Source organism: Phacochoerus africanus, chromosome 1 (assembly GCF_016906955.1).
Source record: "Phacochoerus africanus isolate WHEZ1 chromosome 1, ROS_Pafr_v1, whole genome shotgun sequence".
NCBI classification, from domain to species: Eukaryota; Metazoa; Chordata; class Mammalia; order Artiodactyla; family Suidae; genus Phacochoerus; species Phacochoerus africanus.
In genome coordinates, this window is record NC_062544.1 from 287940002 (window position 1) to 287952941 (window position 12940).

The window sequence follows — 12940 nt, forward strand, 5'->3', positions numbered from 1 at the left end:
TGGGTCCATGCCCTGCAGGGAGCAGGGCGAGGATGGGGCTCCTTCCCGAAGCCCCCAAGTACCCAGGAGCCCCTGCCCCACCTCCAAGGGGACCAGTCGGAATGCTGGCCCAAAGCCCCCGTGCGCACCCCCACGCAGGGACTCAGCGGCAGCTTGGGAGGGCCCGCGCCTCCCCCAGCCCCCAGCCCCCAGCGGAGGGAGCTGGGAGTTCTGCTCTGTCCGTGCCCTTTGGCCTCTGATGGGGGGCAGGGGCGGGTCTGCGGCTGCTTTAAGGAGGTGGGAGCTGTCACCTTGGGGAGAGGCTCCGGTCTGTTTCCTTCACGAGCCAAAAGGTAGAAGGAGGGGCCTCCTGGATGCATGAATGGGGAGCTGGCTGCAGGCCCGGGGGCGGGAGGCGGGAGCGGACGGGCCCCACCTCCGGACGGCAGAGGCCGCCCGCTGCTCCCTGGTGCACACAGCGCGATGGCTCCCGACCCCAGCGGCCGGCATGGCCACCTCGGCCTGCTGCTGCTGCTCGCCTGCTGCCTCGCGGCCACCCGGGCCGACCCCTTTCCCTGGCTGTGGTTCTCTGAGGCCACCATGCCCCAGGCCACGCCAGCCTCTGTGCCCCAGGCCACGCCAGCCCCTGTACCCCCGGGCAGCTCACCTGAGCAGCGCCCAGAGGACACCACCGCGCACGTCGACCCCTGGGATGGCGCCACCGAGGCGGGGGAAGCCCCGGCCAGCCCTGAGCCTCGTCTGGAGAGGCTGGAGGGGGGCCAGGGCCAGGGCCCCGCTCTCCCCACGGCCCCCCCCGGGAGCCGGGACCCCAAGGAGGAGAACATCGCGGGTGTGGGAGCCAAGATCCTGAACGTGGCTCTGGGCATCCAGCGCTTCATCCGGCTGTGGGACGACACCACGTACCCCGAGAGCTCCGCCAGCGGGGGGACGCCAGCCCCTCCGACCCCCACAGACCCCCTCACCACCCCCGGGCTGTCCAGCACCCACTGGGAGAATGGAACCACGCTCTGGCTGAGCAGTGGGGCCCCGAGCTCGCCAGACACCCAGAGGACGGAGGCCGGCACCCAGCCGCTGCCCACCCAGCCGCCGCCCTCCCCAGGCGGGCCCCTGGCGCTGTTCAGGGCACCGTCGGTACCACCACCGGCCCCAGGTAGAGCTTCTCTGTCCCCCGCGCCAGGTGGGGCTCCTCCCTGGGGAAGCCAGCCGTCTCCCGGGCGGTCCCAGGAGCTGGACGGCAAAGGACTCTTGCCCGTGGCAGCCAGGCCAGGCCAGCAGCACCGACACCCTGACGTCCGCAGGCCACCTCTGCTTCCCTTGGTGACGGGCTCTCCCGGCGCGCACGGCCCTTCGGCTCTCTCCTCTGGCACCCCTGCCACGCTGTCCTACGTCGCGTTGGCAGCTCTAATTGGGGACGGTGGTGCTTGGCTTCCCCACGTGGCTAATTCTGCGGGGCCTGGTCTCGCTCATACCTCCGCACAGCTTGGGGCCACCGGCCGCTGCCTGCCCCTGCCGCCCTCCCTGGCGATCTGCAGCCGCCTGGGCATCGGGCGTGTCTGGCTGCCCAACCACCTGCACCACGGGAGCGGCGAGGAGGTGCAGGCCGCGGCCCGGGCCTGGGGGGCGCTCCTCCAGACCCGCTGCCACCGCTTCCTCGCCTGGTTCTTCTGCCTGCTGCTCGCCCCGCCCTGCGGCCTGGGCCCCGCCGCCCCGCCGCCCTGCCGCCAGTTCTGCGAGACCCTGGAGGACGCGTGCTGGAGCCACCTGGACGGGGGCGGGCTGCCGGTCCCCTGCGCCTCGCTCCCGGCGCGGGAGGACGGGCACTGCGTGTTCATTGGGCCGGCTGCAGGTAACCCACCGGCCAGCCGCCTGCCTTTCCTCTTGGCCCACAGCCTGGCGGGCTCGGCCGGGGCAGGGAGGACCTGCACGGAGGCCCCGGCCGGGCCCTGAGCTGCGCCCTCGGGAGGCAGGGGGCGTGCGCCGTCTCCTCTGCAGGAGGGAGGCTGGGGTCTGGAGAGGCCGAGAGGGTCCGCGTGTGACGGAGATCTCCACCCCCGCCCCTGGCTCCGAGACCACCTGTCACGCCCCATCACGGGGGGGGGGGGACCTGAGGCCCCGAACAGTGGCAGGACTTCCCGAGCGAGCGGACTTACACTGAATTCTGGCCACCGCCTCGGCCATGGTGCTGCAGTGTCTGAGGTCCTTTCCGCCCAGCCCGCAGGGAGCTGCAGGGGTGCAGGACTCGCTGCCCTGAGGTGGCAAAGTCCTGACCATCACGCAGTCGGCGAGTCTGGGCACGTGTGGGACCCGCCCAGCCCGTCTGGAGCTCAGAGCCTCTGTGCCCGCATCGCCGTGTGGCTGACAGAGAGTAGGAGGGCTGCACAACCTCTGAGGCCCCCCAGCTCCTTCTGCATCCCCAGTGGGCTGAGCCCTGAGCTGCGCCCACTGCCTGTTGGCATTCGCTGGCCTGCCACCCACCCCCCTCCCCGTCCCGCTGTGCATGCCCTACTCCCGTGGTACTGAGGGGAGCAGCCGTGACTCTCCTCTTGACCCCCAAAGTCACTGGGCTTTGAAGCTGGGCCATTGGGGGTGGGGTGGCTCTCCTGGGCCCCAAGAGGGGGTGTCACCCAGCTGAGCTCCTGAGGGGGTGTGTTTGGGTGAATCCCTGCCTGGGGTGCAGTGAGGGGGTGGCTGCAGTGCCCAGGCAAGTGCCCGTGGCAGGGGTGCCCACCCCACCGAGGAAGCAAACCTAGGGTTGCCATGGAGGGGGAGGCAGGGCCGTGGCCTCTGCAGACAGACCGGGATGCTGCGCCAGGGTGAGGATGGCTGAGCCCGCCTGTGAGCAGGGTGGCCCTGCGGCCACCCCCGCAGGGGGCAGGAGAGGCAGGGCCTTGCCCAGTGCTCGGCACAGTGGGTATGGATCTCACTCAGAGGCTGGGGCTGCAGTGAGGTGCGTGTTCCCACACCCCATGCAAGTTGGTGCTAAACACCGAAAACAGGCCTGCCCGGCCCCCTCCAGGCTCTGCACAGCGTGCCCACCCGCCACCGCTGGCTGGGCCTCCTCGCCCCGGCCCCCTCGAGCACGTGGGGCAGGGGCAGCCTCAGGGAGGTGTCGTGCCGGGAGGGCCCACGCGGAGGAGCGCCAGGCCGTCCCAGCACCGTCCGCCTCCTCTCCCTCCTCCTCACCCCTCCTGCCCGCCCAGGCCTTGGACACACACGCCCTGCCGCTGGACCCCAGGCAGCTCGCCTCTGGGAGGAGGCGCAGCCACGGCTGGGCACGGGGCTGGGGGCGGGCGCAGGAGGGCTCTCCTGCCCGCAAGGCCCAGGCTGGGCCGCGTGGGCTGTGGAATTTCCCTGACCACAGCTGGCCTGGTCAGCGGAGTGGCCTGGAGGGGACAGCTCACTGGACATCTGCACACATTGGCAGGGCCCCAGCCTGTGAGGGAGGCTGTGTTCCGAGCAGAAGTCCAGGGATTCTTGTGTCATCTGGCTCAGATGTTTGTCACAGCGGGGACCCCACTGGGTGTGGCCTGGCTGGGGAAGGTCCCACAGGCCCAGGGCTTCTCTGGCCTCTGGGAGGGACCTTAGGGGGGGACCACCCACCGCTGGCACCTTGTGCTGCACTGGACACGCCCTCCCACCATGTGCTGAGGCAGGTGCAGGTGGCCGCGGAGGGGGGGGTGAGTTGGGGTGCAGCTGTCTCTGGCTAGTGAAGTTCCTGGGGTGTGGGGTGGGGGTGGGGCATCTTCTTGGAGGAGGGGTTGCTTCCTTCCTAGAACTGCCTGCAGAGGCTCCCCCCACCCCGTGGCACTACCGCTTCCATCCCCCCTCTCAGAGTGTCCTGCAGGGTGTGGCGGACCCTGGGGCAGAGTTGGGCCCACTCCCCTCACGGTAGGCTGGGGGGGGTGCGTGCGGACAGGCCCCCTGGTCCTGGCACAGCAGCCTGCGGCCTCACCCCATCCCCCCCATTCCCAGTGCTCCCCCCATCTGCTTCCTTCCTGCCCCCACCCAGGCAGGGGAGGAGGGGCTGGGGCTGGCACGTGGCTGGGGGGACATACGGCCATGGAGAGGTGGTCCAGAGGGAGACCTGTGCTGTGCCCGGTAGGGAAAGGGCAGGGCAGTCGCCCAGGCCCCGCCAGCTCCCTCTGTGTCCCTGTCGGACTGGGCCCCCAGCTGGGCAGGCCTGGCCACCCCCCGTCCCTGCGGGTGTGTCCCCGGGCCGCGGTGCTGTGGGGAGCAGCGCACTGCTGGGGATCCAGTGCAGGGTCTCTTGCCCCAGAGGAACAGGGAGTGAGAGCCAGCGCATGTCCCATCCTGGGTGGGCCGACGGGGCCGTTCCCCTGAGAGCGGGGAGGGAGCTGGGGCCAGAGGGACCGGGGTGGGGTCACGGGCGGAGGTTCTGCAGACAGAGGCCTCGGTCCTGAGGAGAGATTGTGCAGAGTGGCCAGTGCTCTGATGCAACCTGCACACCTGCAGAGGTGGCCCTGGGGCTGCCTGCACCTGCCACTCTCAGCCCCTGAGGGCCACTCTGCTGTCATCTCATTCTCGCTGCTTCTCCCCTGGGTTAGCCGTTCCCCCAGAGTTCACACACACTCAGCGAGGGCCCGGCCGCTTGGGAGCTCCCCGGCCCCTCGCTGTCGATCTGCAAAGATGTGCACGGGTGTCCTGTGGCCACTGGGACAGATAACCACAAACTCGGGGCCTCAAGTCAACACAAATGTAATACCTTTGGAGCCAGATTCCAAAATCAGCTTTTCTAGGCCCAAAACAAGGTATATGAAGGGCTGTGAGGCTTCTGGGGCTCTAGGGGAGACTCTGCATCTCCCTTCCCAGCTTCTGGAGGCTTCTCCCTTCCTAGCTTCTAGAAGCTTCTGCCTTCCCAGCTCCTGGAGGCTCCTGCCTTCCCAGCCTCTGGAGGTTCCTGCCTTCCCAGCCTCTGGAGGCTCCTGCCTTCCCAGCCTCTGAGGCTTCTCCCTTCCCAGCCTCTGGAGGCTCCTGCCTTCCCAGCCTCTGAGGCTTCTCCCTTCCCAGCCTCTGGAGGCTCCTGCCTTCCCAGCCTCTGGAGGCTCCTGCCTTCCCAGCCTCTGAGGCTTCTCCTTTCCCAGCCTCTGGAGGCTTCTGCCTTCCCAGCTTCTGGAGGCTTCTGCATTCCTTGGCCCTGCCTCCTGGCCTCCTGGAGCTGCCGTGTCTGGCTGGCTCTCTGACCGGGAGAGGTTCTGTGCCTGGGGTGGGCTACACTGGATGGCCTCCTCCTTCCCCCTGCGAGGGTCCCTTTGCAGAGTGACGGGACCCTCAGGTCCCACATGCTGGGGGACAGACCTCTGTGGGGCCCGTGGTTTTGCTGCGGCTGCGCGTCGGGCGTGCACCTGTGCGCCCGCGTGTGTGCGTCCCCGCCACCCTTGCTGTGCGCACGGGGACCTCGCTGTGTACCCGGAAGCGCCTCTCCTCCTGCACAGTGTTGGCAACTGTGCCTGCGTCTCTGGACGCCGGCGGCCCTGCTCCCCGCCCAGTCCCTTCAGCCTGCGTTAACCACTGATGCCCGCTGCCCCCGCGGGAGGGCACTGCTTTCTTCAGAGGCTCCCGGGAGGCCCGTGGGTACTTCCTCTCCTCGATCGTCAGAAACGCTCCCCGCGCCTGTGACTGCGTCCGGGCGGACACGCGCATGCAGATTTGCACATTGTAATCGGGTCGAGGTGTCCGTGGGGTGGGGTGGCCTCCCCAGGCCCGAGAGGTCTGTTCTCAGCCTTTTCTCCGTGCGTCGAGGCCGGGGTCCCGTCCTGACGGGGCGGTGGCCTCAGGTGACAAAGGGCCGGGGATGGATTTGACACCCCATCGGTTTCCCACTGAGGTGCTTTCGTTCCGTCGTCACGGGACCGTGGCGGGGGGAGGCCAGGGCCGCTGTCGATGACGAGGACCCCCCCTGCAGGCCTGGGGTGCAGGGGGGGGGCCTGCACACCCCGTCTAGTGGCCTGTCCAAATTACCATCCCCTTTGTCCCACTTAGTGGCTTTCATCTTCCGTTTTATCTCATGATAGTGTTGTAATGTTTGCTTATTTTTTTTTATCATGTGCCAGATTTTTTTAAAGGGTTATTTTTTAGGGCAGTTTTGGGTTCACAGCAGACTCAGGGGAAGGTACAGAGAGTTCCCGTGTCCCTCCCGCCTCCCCCACGGCCGCCGGCTCCGCAGACGGTCCCTCCGTGGTGACGGCGAGCCTGCTTTGACTCGTCATAGTCACCCCGACCCAAAGCCCAGGGCTCGCCGTCGGGGTTACCCAGTCTGTGGATCTGATGACGCGTACCCACGTGTAGTGGGGCCTCGTCACTGCCCCGCAAGTCCTCTGGGCTCCCCCTGCTCATCCCTCCCCACCCCAGTTCCCGGCAAACACGGGTCCCTCCGCCGTCTCCACAGTTGGGCCTTTTCCAGAGGGTCCGACAGCTGGACTCAGACGGTATGGAGTCGGTTCGCCCGGGCTTCTTTCACCCGGGAGCGCGCAGCCCGGGCTCCTCCGGGCTTCTCGGGACCTGATCGCGCTGTTCTCTTTCGCGCTGACTCGCGTCCCTTGTCGGGAGGGACCAGGGTTTGACCCTCCTGAGGGCCGTCCTCGGTGGCGTCCAGGCTTTGGCAGCTGTGAATACGGTGGCTGTTAGACGTGCAGCTTTTCGCAGGATAACCCCGTGGAACGTGGCTGCGGGGTTCCCCGGGAAGAGCGGGGGCGTCTCGTGAGAAGCCACCAGACCGTCTCCCAGGGCGGCGGCAGCGCGGCTCCGGGGGCCCAGCCGTGGCAGAGGTCCCGCCGCCCCGGCGCTCGTCCTCGCCGCCGTCGGGCTCCGGGCCGTGCTGGGCCGTGCAGCGGGCTCTGCCGTCGTTGTCTTCACTTGTCTTCTCCTGGGCCGATTTGCCGTCTGTCTGTCTTCTCTGGGGAGTTCTGTCCATATTTTAATCTCATTGTCGGGTTTCAGGTGTGGTTTGTGTGTTTGGGTCACGGTCCTTCATCGGATTCGTGCTCGGCACATTTTTTCTCCCAGTCTGTGGCTCGTCTTCGCATTCTCTTAACAGTGCCTCCTGGGGAACAGAAGTTTCCATGTCGGGGCGTCCAGCTTCGGTTCCCTCAAGGATCGTGCCTGTGGTGCTGTATCTCAAAAGTCATTCCCAAACCCAGGGCCATGAGTGGTTTCCCCACGTTGTCTTCGGGGAGGTTTGCCGTTTCCCAGGCTACGTGTAGGCCTGGGATCCACTGTGAGTGCGCTTTGTTAAGGGCATGAGGTCCGTGTTGAGAGTCTTCTTCTTCCTTTTTTTTTTTTGGCATGTAACGTCCGGTTGTTCCAGCACCATTTGTTGGAGAGTCTGTTTCCCCCGTTGCAGTGCCTTTGCTGCTTAACTAAAGATGGGTTAAGGACACTCGCGTGGGTCCGTTTCTGGGCTCTCTCTTCTGTCCTGCTGGTCGGCTTCTCTGCTCTGCCTCCACACCGCCTTGTTCACCGTGGCCTCACACCGGGCCTTGAAGGCGGGTGGCGTCGAAGCCCGACGTCGTTCTCCTTCGGGACCGAGGCAGCCGTGGGGGTTCTCCCGCGGTAGCACAGTGCTGGGGTTTCCGCTGGGATGGCGTTGACTCTGCGGGTCAAGGTGGGAAGAGCCAACATTCGGCAGCGTCGAACCTCCCTAGTTGTGACCATGGAGCGCCCTCGCGTTTATTTATTCTCTGATTTCTCTTGTCGGACGGTGTCGTTTTCCTCGTGCGGGGCCTGTCCATGGGTCGCGTGTGTGCCTGGGGTGAATGTGAGTGAGTACTTCTTCTCTGGGGGGGCTGCTGATGTGAGCGGTTTGTATTTTGAACTTCAAGTTCGACTCATTCATGGCTGGTGCAGAGGAAAGTGATTGACTTTTTATGTCGCGCTGGTGTCCTACACCCTTGCCAGCCTCGCTCGTTCCAAGAGGGTTTTGGACGATTGTTTGGGCTCTTCTTCAGTTCTCTTTCCGATTGGCCACCTGCAAATGGACACTTTCACTTCTTCCTCCTCGATCCACGTGCTTTCATCTCCGGTCCTCGTGTCACGGGGGTCGCCAGACCGTCCCGCGCGGGGTTGGAAAGGAGGGGGGGGCGTGGTCTTTGCCGTGGACCTCGCTTTGGTGGAAAAGCTTCCAGTGTCTCACCACGAAGCACGATGTTGGCTGTGGCTTGCGATGGTCTCATCAAGGGAGGAGTTTGACCTCTGTTCCTGGTGGACAGAGAGTGTTTGTCGAGGCCTTTTCTGCATCTAAGGCCACGAGCGTGTGGCTTTTCGTCTTTACCCTGTTGAAGTGGCGGATTTGCGTTCGTCAGCTTTCGATGTCGAGCCAGCCTGAGGCACCTGGGCTACATCTCAGTTGGTCGTGTCAGGATCCATCCCACTTGTTCGTGGCTGCCTGTCTACTGAAAGGGAACCTATCTTCTACCAGGCAAGTCCCCTGCTTCCTTGATTGCAGGGGAGGGTGGCCGACCAGGGGGGCCAGGGCTGGCCATGGTGCCACCCATCGTGTTCCAGGAAGGTGCCCTCTGAGCTCCCAGAGCTCGGCCTGGGCATTGCTGTTGCAGAGGAACTGGTTTCCTTCCCGAGTTGGCTGGGCCAGCACCTCGGGCCAGCGTGTCCAGCGCAGCAGCTGCCAGATCTGCAGGAAGGTGTGGCCACCCCAGCTGCCTGTAATTGGAGCCTGGACCTGTGATCTCAGGGTCCTGGCATTCGGAGGCTTCTCCCAATGGGAAGCAAGAAGAATTTCATGCAGAGGAAACAGGAAACTTTGGGAAGGAGCTCTTGTGTCTCTCGGTTCCTGGGCCTGTCCCTCGTGTGCGTCTCTCTTTCTAGGCCCCTGAGACATCCCCTGCTACAAGCTATTGTCTTCAAGCCCAGGACACCAGCTGCTGCTGCGTCTTGCATTCTTCATTAATTTGGAAACGTCTAGCTGCCTGGAGGGAAGGGTGCTGCTGGGGCACATCCATGCTTAACTTTGGGGACAGCGGGGTTGGGCCACCAGGGCCACTGGCACCCAGGCCGGTGAGAGTCTTCCTTCCTAATCTCAGGGGACACGTGGGCCCCGGGCGTGGCTGATGCTAAGGGACCTGGACGGTGCTGTCTTGCTGGACAGCGGAGTCTGTCTTTGAGCAGGAAGTGATTCCTGGCCTCCCAGAGCCCAGGGACCTTGTGAAGGTCCCCCTGCTCCTGTGAGGGGCCATCCGCCCTGGGCAGGCGCTGAGGCCAGGCCACGTCCACGGATGCTACTGTCCCCACCTCTCATCGCAAAGGGTGTTACCTGCAGGACACAGAGTGAGGCTGAGGGGGAGCCCGGCGGGCCGGCGGTGCTGCTCACAAGGCGGGAGGACCCCCCCGCAGGTGCCCGAAGCCCCCGTCCTCGTGCCGGTGGCTGTCTCTTCTCTTTTCATAGATTGTCCTCAGGGCCCTTTGAACAACAGAGCTTGTCTTGGGAAGTTGGGCTTCAGCGTTTCTTCCCTCTGCTCCGTTCTAGGAGGTCCTGGGTCAGCCCGATCCTGTGCTCAAGGACCGATCCCAGGCGTCTGCCACACAGGACACGCACTGACGCAGTCACGCTGCCACCCTCACACACATCCACACGCACCCCTGCAGGCTCACCCGGGCCTTCTCAGGACACCTACATGCCAGCAGCCGCTTCCCGGAGGGGCGTCTGCCCCAGGGCCTCCCTTTGGGGGCCGTGCCCCCCCAGATAGTGGTGGGAGAGAAAACACCCCGGTGGGCCGTTTCTGGGCCAGACCACGGCCCCAAATCCCCGCTCTGTCTGGCAACGCGCGTGTCCCGGAGGTTGCTGGGAACCGGTCTGTCCCTGGGTTGGCGCTTACCCCCTCCTGTGTCCAGCAGTGACCACACCCCCTGGACAGAGGTGGGCCCCACCCTGAGCCCCCAGCCCCGGACACCCTCATCTTGGTCCCAGAAGTCAGCAATCCAGGCTTCTGGTGGCCCTACCTGTCCAGGCCACCCCCTGTGTCCAGCCTCTTTCTTTGTCGCCACGTTGTGATGTTTGAAGGGCTGGAGGTGGTGACCAGTGTCAGGTGCGTTACCTCGGGGTCCAAGCGCAGGAGCGGGGGCGGGCTCGAGCCCCCGGCACCTGGCAGTGGGAGCCTTGTGCTGACAGGGCACGTGGTCACCGAGCTGGCCGTGGCCTTGCCCCTCCCGCCATGCTGGTTCGCACCCCCACGTGGAGCAGTGTGCGCCTGGATGGACAGGTGGCCGCCGTGTCCCTGCTGGCGCGGGAGAGCAGGGTGGGCACCAGTGCCAGGGTGGCCAGTGCCTCGGTTTCCCCTCTGTGGTGCGTGACCTCACTCCTGCCTTTTCTCTCCACAGAGGGCGAGGCCGTCGAGGTGGGGCTCCAGCAGATGCTCGGGGAGCCCCTGCCGCGGCAGGTGGCCCTGGTGCACGACCCTGACGTGGGGCCTGCCTACGAGTTCGACGGGATCAGCGGTGTTGGCCAGGCGGCCCTGAGCCTTGTGCCCCGCACGTTCTTCCGCGACTTCTCGCTGCTCATGCGCGTGCGGCCGGCCTCGGCCGGTGCAGGCGTGCTGTTCGCGGTCACGGACGCGGCGCAGGCGGTGGTCTTGGTGGGCGTGAAGCTGGCGGCGGCGCGCGGGGGGCAGCAGCAGGTGCAGCTGCTGTACACGGAGCCCGGCACCGCCCGCACGCGCACGGCTGCCAGCTTCACGCTGCCCGCGCTGCACGGTCGCTGGACACACCTGGCGCTCAGCGTGGACGGCGCGCACGCCGCGCTCTTTGTGGACTGCGAGGAGGTCCAGCTGGAGCCCCTGTCGCGCTCCCTGCGCGCCCTGCAGCTGGAGCCCGACGCCCGCCTCTTCGTGGCTCAGGCCGGCCGAGCGGACCCTGACAAGTTCCAGGTAACTGCGAGGGCCACGGCCCCGGGGCCGGGGACGACGGCGCGCCCACCCGCCGCGGCAGCGGGGACAGGAAAACCCCACGGGGGCTGGCCATTTGCCCGCCTCGGGTCAGGTGCCAGGGTCCTCGCTCCCTGCTCCCACGGGTCACGTGCTCCCTGCACCTCTGGGACCGCCCGCCTCACCGGGTGCCCACCCGTGCCCCGTGCGTGTGTGTCTGGTGTGTGCTGTGCCCCATGGTGACCTGGGGCTGCAGGCGCCCTCCCCGTGGTGAGCAGGGGCCGTGCCCAGGCCCAGCTGCAGCGCGTGCACAGAGAGAGCAGCAGAGCCCCGAGTGTGGGCCTTTCCGGGGGCAGCTGCACCCTGTGGGGCGGGGCCGGGGGGCTCGCCAGCGTGAATCGTGCTGGTGGTGGTTTTCCCAGACTGCACACTGGCCCCGTGGCCGGTGAGCCCCAGGGCAGGCCTCCGCTTCAGAGCCGCACGGGCAGCACTGACCTGGGCGTGGCTGCCTCCCCTCTGCCCCCAGGAAGCCCCTTCCCCCAGGGCTGGCCCTGGTCTGCATTTTAGGGGAGCAGATCCCAGATCCTAGCAGGGTCTTCCTCCCGAGCCCTTGGCCCCACGCTTCTTGGAACCTTTAGCTGGAACCTTGCCTCCTGGAAACAGTGCGTGGGCACCCTCAGCAGGCGCTGTCCCCTGGGGTCACAAGTCCCCGAATTCTACCATTGCCGCCACTCTGTGGCGGGCACGCCCCTGCGCCGCGGTCCAGACAGGGGTCCCTGTGTGTGCTCCGGGGTTGTGTCCCCAGGGGACAGAAGGTTAATTATTGCCCAGACAAAGGCTGCTTTTTTGGTTAAAGTTGTTCTAAGTCCTGGTGACTCGGTCCCGAAAGCTGACCTTTCACCTCTGGCGGGAACTTTCACCCGCGGGGTCTGGGAAGCCGGCAGGACGTTGACACCACACTGGGCCCCTTTGTGTTTTCATTTTGATCCTCGAACATGATTAACTGGTGAGAAGTCAGAGAGTGTCGCGCTGTCGGCGAGGGTCTGTGGTTCCCGCCTTGGGTGTGAGGTTTCCCCCCAGGGTCTCTGTCGCTTTAACGTTTCGACACAAAAGTTGCTCGAGTGCCCAGGGGGACGGGGGTCTTGTCCCACCGCGCTCACAGAGGTCACCCTCCTCCCGCAGCCGGGCGGCCCGGGTGCCTCCTCCTGGGGCCTTGCCGGCCTGGGGTGGTCCGTGCAGCTCCGCCTCGCGGTTGGACGCGCAGGCAGACAGGGTCCGGGTGTTTCCATCTGATGTCTTGGTTGGTAGTGAAGACGGATGCTGTTCGTTTAATACTTAACGTGTTTACTGGCGCTTGGTGTTTCTTCCTTTGTAACTTGGCTGCTGAAAGTCCTTTGCATTTGTGTTTTAATGGATTCAATGTTTTCTTACTGGTTTATATGAGCGCTTTATATACGAAAGCCACTGATTGTGTTATATGCTGCAGATTTGCTCTCTCAGTTTTTCATTTGCCTTTTTACCTTTTCTTTTTCTCTTTTTTTTAAATCATTGGGATATCTAAAGTGTTTGTGTGGTTAAATCCGGCCTGGCGCAGACACCCAGAAAAATCTTTAAGGCTTAGAGACAGAAGCAGAGAGGATGTAAGGTCCTTCTATCTGGCTCTGGCTGGGGCCCGGCTCCCCCTGGGCGGGGGCTGCCTCCTCTCACTGATGTCACTTGTGCCACTTCCAGCCGGGTCCAGTTCCAGGAATCTCTCTGTGGGTGTTTGATCCGCCTCTGGCCAGACGAGAGGCAAAGAATGTCGGGGGGCGTAGAACTCGATCAGCTTAGGACAGGGTTTGCCAGCCTTTCGGAGCCGAGACGCTTGAGAAGGAACCTCTCAGGTGTGTCCTTTGTAATACGCGGCAGAGGTGACGTGAGCGCAGGGGTTCGGGGCCCGACGAGAGGGGTGTCCCCCTCCGCTGTCTCCCCAGTGGGACGCTTAGCCCCTTGCCGACCCCCCGGAGCTCAGCCTGATGCTGCTCGTGGCCGATCCCGGCAGAACCTTCGTT

The 12940-nt window shown here is 65.2% G+C and overlaps 1 protein-coding gene across 6 annotated transcripts in view; it reads left to right on the forward strand.

Moving 5' to 3' along the window:
* The window catches only part of COL18A1 (collagen type XVIII alpha 1 chain), a 75994-nt gene that overhangs the window by 33258 nt on the left and 29796 nt on the right, over window positions 1-12940 (forward strand). For 2 of the 6 annotated variants that reach the window (XM_047798142.1, XM_047798145.1), the window contains exons 1-2: window positions 448-1846; window positions 10348-10892. In XM_047798142.1, the coding sequence (XP_047654098.1) occupies window positions 463-1846; window positions 10348-10892 (1929 nt within the window). In that variant the 5' untranslated portion in view covers window positions 448-462. Of the gene's footprint in view, window positions 1-447; window positions 1847-10347; window positions 10893-12940 lie in introns of those variants that run through there. The other 4 variants (XM_047798149.1, XM_047798155.1, XM_047798166.1 and 1 more) reach the window with 2 other exon arrangements.